This window comes from Bubalus kerabau, chromosome 2 (assembly GCF_029407905.1).
Source record: "Bubalus kerabau isolate K-KA32 ecotype Philippines breed swamp buffalo chromosome 2, PCC_UOA_SB_1v2, whole genome shotgun sequence".
In the NCBI taxonomy this organism is placed as follows: Eukaryota; Metazoa; Chordata; class Mammalia; order Artiodactyla; family Bovidae; genus Bubalus; species Bubalus kerabau.
The window spans coordinates 146,263,932-146,277,988 of NC_073625.1; the positions used below are offsets into that span (position 1 = coordinate 146,263,932).

General features: G+C 36.8%; 1 protein-coding gene across 1 annotated transcript in view; it reads left to right on the forward strand.

Annotated features, from left to right (window-relative positions):
- The window catches only part of SERPINI2 (serpin family I member 2), a 33,431-nt gene extending 20,367 nt beyond the window's left edge, over positions 1-13,064 (forward strand). The window contains exons 5-8 of the mRNA XM_055569165.1: positions 1,904-2,001; positions 6,493-6,579; positions 8,457-8,546; positions 12,852-13,064. Of these exons, the coding sequence (XP_055425140.1) occupies positions 1,904-2,001; positions 6,493-6,579; positions 8,457-8,546; positions 12,852-12,928 (352 nt within the window). The 3' untranslated portion in view covers positions 12,929-13,064. The remainder of the gene's footprint in view (positions 1-1,903; positions 2,002-6,492; positions 6,580-8,456; positions 8,547-12,851) is intronic.
- The last annotated feature ends 993 nt before the right edge of the window (positions 13,065-14,057 follow it).

Genomic DNA, 14,057 nt, shown 5'->3' on the forward strand with positions numbered 1-14,057 from the left:
ATGCTCACTTCCCAGGGTTTCTGTGAAGATTAAAAACTATAATCTCTATTAAGTACCTAACACATGGAAGTGCTACTTCACACCTGACTGTTCATGGCTCCAATAATTATGGCTAATTAGAAATTGGCTGCAGATTATATTTTATTAAATGGTTGAATGGGTTTCTATCGCTGTAGGTTTCATTGCACTATATCATGAGCAAGACTGTTACTTAAATGACTCTCTGGTATAATTAGGCCTTATTAGAGGTTGTAATAATCTTGCAGTATTCTTGTCATTATTCCCAAATCATTGGACTATTATACTAAAAATAGTCAAGTTACAGATGGACTAGAACATTTATCCTCCACCTTTTAGAAGCCCATACTCCATTCTGTATAAAAAAGAGTGTGCTAATTAAAACAGAATAAAAGCACAACCCCAAAGCCTCAAAACCATCATGCTACATATTATCTTTCTTAGCAGGAAGTTAAAAAGAAGTTGAAAATGATTGGCATAAAACAAGTTATTTTCATTATCAGTAGGTTCTAACATGCACATTGTGAGTTGTGCCACAATTATGCACAATTATGTTCTGGAATTATGCAATTCCAGTTAGCTAGGGTTCTGAATCAAATAACATCTTCCAAAAGTACATAATAATTTGCCAAGAAATCATTTAGACCCAGTAAATTTTTGCTACACCATGTTCATTGTTTTGAAGAATTATAATTATTGTAAGAAGCTTGTTCAGTATTTGGCAATTTAAAAAATAATTTAATTAGACTGATTATGCAAGCTGATTTCTAGCCCCAGATGTGGGCCTGTTAGCTAAGCAAGGTTCCTGTGCTTAAGCAATCATGTCTGCATCCACACCAGAAGGTACCAACCAGGGCAAAGGTCCAGCAAAGGAACAGACAGAGCTCCTGCGGCAGGAACCATCCTGGGATTGACCTGAAGTTGGAAATAGACTTAGCTCCCTGTTGAAGGACTTTATACTCTTTTCTTTCATGAACAAAATTTCCAATCTGGTTGTAAAATGTAGATAGATGCTTTTAGCATCTATAAAGTCAATAATTTAGCTTTTTTTTTTTTCTTCCATTTTTTTAAAATGGAAGGTGAGGGTCATAGATTGCAGTTAACATGGAATCAAAGAAGGTCAGTGCCTGAGAGGATCTTTGAGATTCTTTGGTGAAGTTCCCTCTTCAGGCAAACTGATGCTTGGAGACTTGCATAGAACCTAGAGTCTTAACTTAGGGCCTTGCATTAGAAGTATTGGCAAGCTCTTTCTTTTTTTCCCCTCCTATAATTTTCTACTCTATTTTACTGGAAAGAAATTTAGTCCCCCTTCAGTCTTTTACCTCTCTACAGGGCTTATTGGAAAGATGTTAGGTATGTCGTAAATTGAAGGAAGTCACATCAGCTGTGACAGTGGATATGAAAGGATCATAGGCTACTAATGCCCCCTTTCTGTACCTCAGTAGCCAACGATCTTTTTAATGAACTGTTGGCTTCTGTTTCTGGCTCATAATATCTTGGATGCCTGCCAGGAACGATCTTGGATGATGTGAAAAAAAACTTGAGTGTGTACAGTTGCTGGAGGGAAGTTTTACAGTTTTAGGGAAGAAGCCAAATAATCGAAAACTTAGAACTCTCACCCTGTTTTGTTGGGTAATTGTTACCTCAAAAAATAGAGTATTTTCTTCTCCCTTCCCAAGTAACCATTTATCTGGGAAGCAAGTTATTAGCCATCCAAAATTGCTCAGTGGAGTAGTGGGGAAATGGTGTGAAAAATGAGGATAATGAAAACAAAATATTTCACAATAAAATATCTTCCAAGTCATCCATTTTATAAAAAAGAAACCCTTTTGGTAGCCAATGTGTACAGTGTTTCACAAATTTTCCTCTTCATTTTTTTAAGCAGATTTAAAGTAGAACAAAAATTAGACTTCAAAGAAGCTTTGTATTCATTGAATATAACTGAGATATTTAGTGGTGGCTGTGACCTTTCTGGAATAACAGGTAATGTGAAAAATTATTCTTATATTATCAAGTAAATATGTTCTCTTAGAAACTGTTAACTGACTGATCTTAAAACTGAAAGAGCATTTGGCCCCAGAAAATACTACACAGGGAATAAATGTCATCATCGTGTCAAGCTGTCTGTAAACAAGCACTCTATTTTGCATGTAAGTAGTTTTACTTAATGAGAGTCAGACAGCATGTTAGAATGTTAGATAAGCTTTCTATCCACACTTACAATGAAACTATGTAGGAAAAGTATTGTACGGGGCTTTTATTCCAGCTCTGTTTGTATTTCCTTATCTGAATATTGGGAATTACAACTTTGAGGCTCTCATCTAAGCAGAGCTAATAAAACTCCCAATTTGCAAATGTTAATTTGGTAATATTAGAGCCCGTGAAATAGGCATCTGCAAGCTGTTGGATGATGAACACAGTCTAGAAATTGTAAGGCTGCAGCTTGTAGATTTAGCTTGAGACTGACAACACATCAGAGATGGAGCTTTTATACTAACCGGCACTTGGGAAATTGTGCACGGTTCAGATGCTCACTTTCACAACCAAGCCCAAGACACTCTTTATTTCTCATCCTGGCAGTACCTACTAGTTCAAAAATAACTAAAGAGAAAAAAAATGGACGAAGAGGGACAAATTATCCCGCTATTTTAAATGCTTTTAAATTCAGTCTTCTGTTTTATAAAGAAAAAATAAAGTTCTAAGGATACAAGCTTGTCTGTCTGATGGGGTTGGCTATCCTAACCTAGAATTATTGTGTATTCCTATATAAAATGTGGGCTTTGGAGAGGTATTCATTAACTTATTCACTTATCAATTATGTGGGTAAGTGAACAGAATGAATGAGTTTTCCTGGTGGAGGAGGTGGGTGGGGTACACAGGTGACATAGATGTTCATTATCACCTTCACACATGATTTAGCTGCCTGTTCTCACACTGACAGATAGATCTGACTTCTTTGACAATTTCATCAGCATCAGGAATGAGGCAGTCAAAATTAAATACTGCAACAGGATTCTGTCTAAGTGTGCCCTGGAATGCAGCCACCTTACCAACTTGAAATAAACCAAGCCATTTTTTAAAACACCTCTTCCTCTTAAATTTCTTTCTGGCCTTCGGAAGCTCACTTGCTATATCTCAGGCATTTCAAACAGCCACTTGCTCTGCAAATTCCCAGCAATTTGCAACCTCTATAAAATCTCCTTTTACATCAATAAAATAACCCAAAATGTTTTATAAGAGAATTTGTGTAAGAGAATAACCCTGAACAGAAAAGAATAAGTGTCCAACATTTTTTGCTCTGAGTTACCTCTTTGAGTTGATTTAACAACTTTGGTTCTGTCTTATTGCTTGAAATAGAACAACCACAGCCAAAGCTGCCACTATTTCTAGTCTTTAGGAGAACAGTGAATTAATTCCCTGCTATTAGTACGTTTTGTGCAATAAGCATTTTCTAAAGGCTATTGTGGCGGCTCAGTGATAAAGAATTCACCTGCCAAGCAGGACATGCAGGTTCCATCCCTGGGTGGGGAACATCCCCTGGCAAAGGAAACGGCAACCCACTCCAGTATTCTTGCCTGGGAAATCCCAAGGACAGAGTTGCCTGGCTGGCTACAGTCTGTGGGGTCGCAAAGAGTTGCACACCACTGAGTGACTAAAACAACACAGAGGCTACTGTGGATCAGTCCAATGCTACTGCTATGGGATATTTACACAAAGGAGACACTATCGTATACTCAGATCGTCCACAAATTTTGAATGAAAAATGTTTTTGAAAGAGTTATTTTTGCAACTTTGAGATGAATATTTGACTTCTGTCACCCTTAGTAAAATATTTAACCTTTCTGAACTTCAATTTTCTAATCTATTAAGTAAACAATATATCCCAGTGGCAGAAATAAATAAAAGGACATATGTAAATCACCTTGTTCACCATCTGTTATATAGTAGGTGGGCTTCCCTTGTGGCTCAGATGGTAAAGAACCCACCTGCAATGTGGGATACCTGCGTTCGATACCTGGGTAGGGAAAAGCCCTTGGAGAAGGGAAAGGCTACCCACTCCAGTATTCTGGCCTGGAGAATTCCATGGACTGTACAGTCCATAGGGTTGCAAAGAGTCGGAAACCACTGAGTGACCTTCACTATATAGTAGATACTCAGTAAATGTTAAATGCAAAAAGAAAATTGAGCAAATGGCACATTAATATTTACTCGCACATCTTCTAGCAAAGCTACTGGAAGTTTCTTATCTTCTTAACTTGACGAAGACATGCTTGGAATCTTCATAGAGAATTAAGGGAAGGAATGATTACAAAGGTATAGAAATCAGTAAGTTGATGAAGTTCAGATGCCTTGTTCTAGTCTAGCATCTTCCAGGTCCTGTTCTTTTTCCAAGACCGTGCCCCCTCTGTAGAAGATGGAATACAGAAGGTCAAATTGCTCAGTCTACTAACCAAAGGCTCACTTGGTTTGGTGCCAGTGGTAAACTGCATGTATGAAATTCTCCACTCCATCCCAACCTGCTATTTGGTCTTCATTCTTTGTATGGGCCCCTCAGTTATCTACTCTGTGCTCTATATGCAAATCCTTATTCTAGGCAGCTGTGGGGGAAAAAATGTGCTTATTTGCATGACCTTAAAAGACCACACTCCTGCATTTTAGTTAAACCACACTCATGATATGGACGCCCCCCTTTCTCCATCTGAACTGTTTTTATCACTGGACATATTCTTATCCATTGATTTATTTATTTGGCAAGTATTTATTATAAGCCAGCTAGCTATCTGCCAGGCAATGTTCTAGAGTTGAATAAAATCCACAAATTCCCTCTCCTAATGAAGTTTACATCTGTTAGGGCAGATGGACGATTAACAAGTAATTAATTAATTAAATGATGAGGTGATAGATGGTATGAATTAACTAAAATAGAGCCATGGGATAAAGAGATTAGATCAGATAAGAGGAGAATTAGACATGGTGGAAAGAGAAGATTGCTTTGAGGAAGTGTCATTTTTATTGAGACCTAAGTAACAGGGGACCCAATCAGGGTAAGTTCTGGGAAAAGGGATTTTAAGCAGAGGGACGGATGAGACTAAAGCCTTGATGCTTGACCTTGTAGCTGGAGCTATTGGGTGAGGGAAGGAGGGTAGGAGATGGGGATCAGAGGTAATCAAGGGCCTAGACAAAGTCATCACACACAGAGTCTGGAGTTATTTTTAGGAATCCACTTTTTATGCAAATCACCCTTTGATGACTTCTCTCTATCTTGCCTGAGGGATTTACTTTTCTGTAAACTGTCAGAGATGGTTCCCCTTGACTAAATTATTTTTTCATGAAAGCGTTAGTCACACAATCGTGTCCAACTCTTTGCAACCCCATGGACTGTAGCCTGCCAGGCTCCTCTGTCCATGGGATTCTCCAGGCAAGAATACTGGAGTGGGTTGCCATGCCCTTCTTCAGGGGATCTTCCTAACCCAGGGATTGAACCCCAGCCTCCTGAATTACAGAAGATTCTTTACCACCTGAACCACCAGTGTAGCCCCTATTTCTTCATAAACTCTTCTAAATTTGGTTGTCTTGATGGAGTCACTTGCATCACATCAGCTTTCTCTGTCAAGAGGGACGAAACACCTTTATCTCCTTTCTCTTCACGTGTCAAGGCTCGCCTTGCTTTCTTCCACCCTCTCGCCCTCACTGAACCCACCACCACCTTTCTGTTGTTTCTGTGAGGAACGTTGTCAGGTCGATCTGGTCTTGACGCAGCAGGGACGGCAGATGGCCTCTGTACTTCCAGTTTCACTTCCCCTTTCTCAAGGAGATGCTCCACAGGTCACTGTATCAGAAAGGCTTCACACATACATCAGTTTCACCAAGGGGATGAGTGCGGCCTTCTCTCTCAGCTTGTTTCCACAGCAGAACAAAATGTTGTTAAGACACTGTCTTACACTGAGAAATTTGACAGGTTTTAAAGCCTAGCTCTGAAGTGACTTTGGAACAGATGATACAAAAGCCCTTTAGGCTTTTATCACCTCACCAGTCTGGAAGGAAAGTAAATTTTGTTCTAAACTCAAATCAAAACCCAATACAGAATTTAAAAGGCAAGTTGGCTTTGAGGTTGAAAACACAGGGTGGGATTAATTCATATCTGTAAAGCCTTTTTCATCTTATCTGTAGACCATGACGAAGGGGAGCAAAACGCTTGATCCATTGAAATATTTCACTTAGTGGGGTACCTGACTTGAGGTTGATCCCCTTCTATCTTTACTTTTCATATCTGAGCTAAACTTGGTCTCTTCATGTTTTCTCTATATCATCTCTGCAAGAACTAAACCTAAACCACCTTTATCTGTAGAAAATTAACTTACTTGGAAAGAATTTTTTTTTCCTTTTTCTTTGTTCATTTGAAAATGTAATGGGATCCAGTAAGTAATGGTTCTGAGTTTTAACCCTTAAATGCACTTTCATATTTTCTAACAGATTCTTCTGAGGTGTATGTTTCCCGAATCATGCAACAAGTTTTCTTTGAGATAAATGAAGAAGGCAGTGAAGTGGCAACATCAACCGGTAGGACAAATGATGTCACAGGAAGCCAGGAGGAAAGACTGGGGAAATGAGCATGAGGATGCTGGCCCTTTGTGGCTCTCTGACCTCCTGTCCCCCTCCTGCTGTTCAGTACACGATAGGAAGGGCAAAGTGGTTATTTAAGCTATTTATGCTTCTGTGTGGCTGGAGTTTAGGGCCAAAAAAAAGAAAGAGAAGGGACTGATATCTACTTATTTGTGAACTGGATTACCTGCCCAATAGCAGTCAGGCTCAAACCTGAAATCATGATTGCTCAGGAATATTCACTCTTAAGTGAATTCACTCATTTTATTCTTCCTCTGTACTCTTAGTTCCTCCTTTTCTAATTTGATTCTTGTTGTTAATGTCTATGGCAGTGGCTCTCAAACTTAGCTGCATGTGAGAGTTAGCTGAAAAGCTTTTAAAAATTCTGTGCCCAGCCGAGAATACTGTATATTGAATTGAATATTGAACACCCTAAAATATTGAATCAGTATCTCTGGTGATGAGATTTAGCCTTCAGCATTTTCTTACATTTTCCTAAGTGATGACAATGCGCATTAAAGGTTGAGAACTACTGCTCTCCAGTGACTTGCAGCTTATCCTTGGTACTATGAGTATAATGCATAGACCAGCAGCATCAGCATCATTCTGGAACTTATTAGAAATGCAGAATCTCGGGCCCAGCTCCAGACTGACTGATCCAGCATCTGCATTTTCCAAGGTCTCTTAGTGACTTGTATGAACATTACAGTTTAGGAGCTGCTCTTCTATATCTCCTTGAACAAGTGGCATTTTGAATAGTATCTATGCTGCATAAAAGTAATATTCAACAAATAATTGGAGAAAAAGCCTTAAATTCAATTAGAAATGGGAAGGCAACTTTAATGAATTCCTTGTAAACATATTTTAATTTTTCAGACTACTTGGATTTTAGCCAGTATGTAAAAGATATATATCTTTTAAATAGTCATATTGTTAAATTTATACCCACATTATTAATTTCTTGATTAATTTATAATGCTGTGTAATGCCAATGGATTTTGACATCTGGGTGGGAACACTGGGCTCCCTACTGTTTTGTCATCTCCTGAAGGGCTCCTGTATGGGCTATTACAATCCTTAGAGAAATCAAAGCTGGTGTTGGGGTGAAGTTGCTAGTTCATGTAGACAAAGTTTCCACTTGCTTTTACATAGAATTGGAAGAGTCCTTGTAGATCATTGTCTGATCCTCTCATTATGTTGGTGATAAAACAGACCCACGTGTGGAGCAGTTTGCCTAAGGTCATATTAGTAAGAAACAGTAGGGTTTGGAATGAAACCAGATTTCCTGACTTCAGGTTCAGAGCTCTTCTGCCTTGGCCAAGGCCTCTTGTTTTTAGTACAGAGTTCTCTAAGAATAACAATCATTAAGGGGTCAGCAGTGACCCTGATGTATCACCTTTGTTAGTGTGAGTATTTTGACTTTCAGGCATCTTCTCAGTGGATTTACAAAATACCTGGATAGGAATTAGGAGTTCAAACACTATAAAGTAAATTATCTAATGTAAATAAAAAGTGAGCAGAAAGTTACTGCTTAAAAGATGAAATTTTCAGCTGCTATCACTAAATTGAATCTAGTATCTGGCTTTCTTCTTCATTAAGCATAAAGTGTGAAGTTAGAATTATTCCATGAATTCCAATATCTTTTCCTCTGCTCTTCAATTTTTAGATTTATTCCAAATTTCTGTATTTAGAAAATGGTTATTTTTCCACATGTTAACTCCTCAAACAAAAATGGCCTTTCCTGTCTACAAAAAATATTGTGAATATTATGGATATATTTTCTTTACTGATCTTTAAATGTGAACATCTAAATAACTCTTGTCTCTATTTCATAGGCATAAATACACCTGTGATCATGAGTCTGTCACGGAATCAATTTATAGCAAATCATCCATTTCTGTTTATTATGAAGAATAACCCAACAGGTACCTTTTTGAGAATTCCCTGGGGGAACTGTTTAAGTTCAGTAGAGCTAGTCTATTGAATATGTTGGAATCTTGCTATTAATCGCAGTCTGTTCCAGCTGCAAATGACAGTCTGAAGTCATTTGTTCTTTCAACTTATTGAATTTATTTTAGTTTTTTCCAAAGTTTTTTTTAGTGATTATTTGTTGAGTGCTTGTTTTGTACTAGGCATTGTGTTTTAAGAGATGCCAGCGACCTAAAATAGATCAGTACTAGTAATAGCTGCCAAGATAGTCTGTATAGGTGCTGGTGATGTTAAATACCAATCTGTACAGTTAACACCATTCCAATAAATCAGATATTTGATGAATAAAGACATAGAAACTCAAAGAGAAGTTGTGTAGTTTGCTTAAGGTCATACAACCTTAGGCAAAGTTGAAAAGTGGCAGAGTGAAAATAAGACCTGTTTGTCTCAGAAGTCAACTTTCTTTCAATGGGAGTAGAACTTGGAAGTGGCACAGTTGTGAAAGGTTTCCTAGGTAGATTCCAAGAATAAGTGACTAGCTATAGGCTCTGAGTGGGAGGGAGGGGTCAAACATTATTCCAATTCTCTAATTTGGGCAATTCTAAAAGATAATGCAGTTAGGTACAAAAGGTGGGGGTAGTAGTCAGTTGGACTGGCATTACAGACATGGTGGACACATAAATGCAGATGGTCTGGATAGATGTTTTTGCATCTTATGAAGTGAAAGAGGCCATAAATATGGATGGTGAGGAAGCTTTCTTTAAGTATATATTTAGGACTCCTCAGGAGTCATAACCTGATGACTGTATACCACTGGAAAAGAGAAAATACTTATTCATTTCTGTATCCTGCCCAGAATTTGGCAAAGTGCTCTGCACTTAATATCAGTATCTCTAGAGATTGAAGGTTTGGACTTGGGTCCAAGGACCAGTTTAATGAACTGATAGTTCTAAGTCACTATACTTTCTAAGCTATATTTTTCCCACCCCCTATTTGAACATAACATTAGTACTTATGCCATGCTGTGCTGTGTTTAGTTGTGTTCGACTCTTTTCAATCCCAAGAACTGTAGCCAGCCAGGATCCTCTGTCCATGGGGATTATCCAGGCAAGAATACTGGAGTGGGTTTCCATGCCCTTCTTCAGGGGATCTTCCCAACCCAAGGATCAAACCCAGGTCTCCTGCATTGCAGATGGTTCTTTACTCTCTGAGCCACCAGGGAAGCCATTATCTCATGGAGATAAATAAAGAATATATTAAGCCTGTGACACAGTGCCTGGCACATGATGTTCATTGTGAATACATCAATAAATATACATAAAGGAAGGAAGAAAAGTGGAAAAGCTTCTCTAAATGAATTGATTTACATGGATAAGAGACATAGTTAATTTCAGAAACTGAATCTGTTAGTTTACTGATATTAGTTTAACTGATATTATTGACCCCTGATGAGATGGCTGGATGGCATCACCGACTCGATGGATGTGAGTTTGAGTGAACTCCGGGAGTTGGTGATAGACAGGGAGGCCCGGTGTGTTGCAATTCATGGGGTCGCAAAGAGTCGGAAATGACTGAGCGACTGAACTGAACTGAAGGGATATATCAGTCTCTTTTTTTAGGTTGTGTGAAACTAATGCTGAATGACTATTCTGAAAGTTACATCATGGGAACAATGGGATAGTTTCAGATTTGCTGAGGCTGTATTAACACAACTTCAATTCTATAGGGGATGAGTTAGTGTTACAACTATGTCATTTGATTTATACATCCTTAACCTTAGGATATCTCTAATTTCTTACCTTTAGTATGTAATTATTGAGTATGCAGAACAAAAAGAACTGAAGCTGCATTGGGCATCAATGCTCAAGGAAATATGGCATTTAGAATAATATTTGACTCTTTATTTTCCAAGTTGATGACTGAGGGGTTAAGGATATGTAATAGCTATCAGTTATATTGTAGTGAAAATTCAAATTAATTCACTTATTTACTTATTTGTGATAATGCTTAAGTGTCAGACCCTTAATGACAATTTCCACTGTTTTAAGATCTTTATTGTAACGAGACTTTCTAAACTAGGGTTACTCCCCTAAAGTATTGTTTCAAATGAATGGCCACTCATTTATAGGAGGTTGTAAATTGTTGCCATATATAATGTAGAATGGGCTATTATCTTAAGACAATACTCATTCAGTGATTTATTTATTTTTCCTTTCACAAATGAACTGAAGAAATCATTGGGATTAACGAAGCTGGTGATTTACCATGGCACAGTGACCTACCAAATGGCATAATGATTTATATAAAATATATTCATTTGACAATTCCTGAAGTATGAGAATGAATGATTTTAGTTTTAGTAAAACCAATTTTTACCTATATTTAAAATTTTCCTTTGGTAAAACAACCTTCTTATGCAAAATCCATACATTATTTGTATTTTCCTATCAGTATTTAACTTCCTATCATATATACATTTCAGTATGCTCATCCAAATCTCTTACTGAGCCGAACTTCCAGGGAAATGGAGAACAATTCTTCTTCTTTAAGGTTGAGGGTATAGGACAGCATTAGAGACTTTCAGAAGAAGGTCGTGAAAAATGCTATATGAAATGTGCCATTTCCCAGAAAGTAGTGAATCATGGTTTTGAAACTGACAGTGCTCCATACATAACAAAATATATTATGTTTAGAATTTTTTCAGTCCTGGGTTGAGGGGAGAAGCAGACTGCAGGGTATTCATTAAAACATCTTTTTTCTAGGCTGTTAGCTTTGGTTATGCTATTGTATTTTTTAGATTATGAACTAAAAAACTGCTTCTGACAGAGATGTTTTATAGCTATATTATTAAATACGAGGGATACCTCTTTAAGAAGTGGGCATGAAAAGTGGAAACAACAATGAATCTGCTTCAGCCTGCCTCTATATCCATTGAGACAATGTCAAGGAAGATTTCATTAATCCGTCCAGTTTTGTAGTGAGTAGATTGGCGATTGCTTGTAGACTTAATTCAAAATGTGGTTCTCCTTGATCAGAAAAGCAGATTGAAAAGACTAGGACAAATGGCTTTTATGTAATGTCCTATACTTCTGATAGTTTAAAATTTTAAACTATTGTCTTCAATTTATGAGGTTAGTTACTTTAAAAATTCTTCAAACAAGCATTTCTGGTAACCATTTTAATGCCATAGAATTACAAAGATATAAGAGTTATTGTTGATTCCTCTTGTGTCTAAATGCAGTATACAGCCTGGGGAAGTTATTTATGTATCCATGTCTATCTGGAAAAAAAAAAAAGAGTATTTGTTTTCTTGTATTGTTGGAATTATTTTGAGATTTTTGTGGCAAAGTATTATTAATTTATAATCATAAAAAGAAGAAAAAAATCTGCTAGAGATTATGTCTATTTCTGTGTTAGTTGGCTTTATTAAGACTGTGTCTTGGACTGAACAATAAAGAGTTCATGAAGAAGGGCTCTTCCTTTTACTTCATTTCTGCCATTGTTATTTCAATACTTGTAAGTGTAATGTTCATTCACTTTAAAATTATGTAAAATTTTATTTTGTAACTTTTGAAATGAACCTTTATTACATATGAGTTTAAAGGAGGTAACCCAAAGCAACATGACATTGAGCCATTCAAGCCATTTACCTTACCCTAGCTGGCAAGAAAGGTGAATGGATTTTGACATGTCATTTATTTCTGTTTTATCCTCTAGTTTGTAGTTCCTTTTCACTTGAAAAACACAGAATGGCTGGAAACAGGTGTTTACATTTATGCTGTATACTATATCACTTTGGTGAGGATGTAAAAGTATGAGAGATGTGAAAATATTGCCTTTAGCAGTAAGCTTTGATTCAGAGCTGAAGGAGGAGAACTGAGAAGCTGCACTTTTAACCCCAAGGGTTTATATTACATGCATAAAGAGATGACTGCTAATGCCTTAAATTTAAAACGTTTCCTATGCTCATCACCATTTTATTACTCTATGTTTGCCTGACTGAGTCTCTATATTTAGACGAACACCTCTCTGTCACTTTAATTTTGCTTTCCTTTATGAAAAACAGAACTAATGCATTTTCCATGACAAGATGTTGCAGGTGTTAATATATTTCATAAATTATCAAAAAGTGATTAATAATGATATAGTCATCTATTTTAGAGAAGTGGGCTTTGTTATTAGACATTGCCAGTTTACCTTATAAGTAAAAAGACTAAATGACTTGTTAAAACATTAAGAAAAACTGATTATTATCATTTTTTCCTCCAGAAATTCCTAAAGAAATTTTTTTCTTTTCCTAGATTCAATTTTGCTTATGGGAAGGGTGACAAATCCTGACGCCCAAAGGATGAAGGGAAGAGATTTAGATTCACTGTGAATGGAAAGTGCAGCCTCAGAATAGAAGGTTATTCCTGGAAAATAGTTGACTGGCAAAATATCATCAAATATTTTCTATATATCTTTTTCTGTCTTAAACAGTGGCTGTATTAATCTGTATCAATGAATAAATGAAATTATGCATTAAGTGTTTTTGTGCTTTCTGTATTTTTATAAAGTGTATATGAATAAAAAGTAGTGAACTTACATAAAATATTAATACATTAGAACAGTCCATCTATGATATCTTAGATATAAAAGTCCTGTCTTAGATATCAAAATCTCTATATTCCTACAAGACCGAACTATCTGACTCCCAAGTATAGCACCTTTATCCAGACCATGGGGAATTGAGTCAAGAGAGAGAGTGCATGTGCTGGTACCTCTCTGGGGTGCCACTTGAGATACCAAGATCCGGTACCTATATGAACTTTGAGCATTTAGTTTATCTTAACTTGACATTCCATGTGTTATGTTTAATAGTTGCCTTGTTTCAATACGTATCAATTTGTTCTTCTGATTTATGCCTTAAACCTGTAAAAGAAAGTAGAAGCAACAAGAACTTTTTAATAAAGCTTTCCTGTACATGCAATTGGCAGCTAAATTAGTGTAATTTAGGAGGCTGACCATCCATGATTTTATAACACTGAGCTAATGGAAGTATTAGAGCCAAGATTGTAATCTACAAATATTAAATGCAACACACTTCCTCTGATGTCAGATGTAAATATAAATACCCCCAACAATACTACTTTGAAATGATTTTATATAACATTTTGTAGTTTTTCTATTTTCATGTTAGTGTTGCAAAGTGTCCTTGTGTTTGTGCTGGCAGTTCTCTGCAGAGTTTAATGATAGTGGCTTCCCATTGTTGAGCCCTGATTTTGTGTCAGGCACTGAAGTCAGCACTTTTTGGACATTATGATAAATTCAGGAAAGATCCATGAGCTACTATTACCCATATTCCTGATGAAGAAACTGAAGCTCAAGCATATTATATAAGCAGTCAAGGACATATAACAAATAAGTATGGAGTCTTTACCATATTTCAAAGTTTGAGCTCAGGACTATCTGTATCAGGAGACTGTGACCATAATCACTGAATTATAATTCCTCCTAAGTAAGTCCTT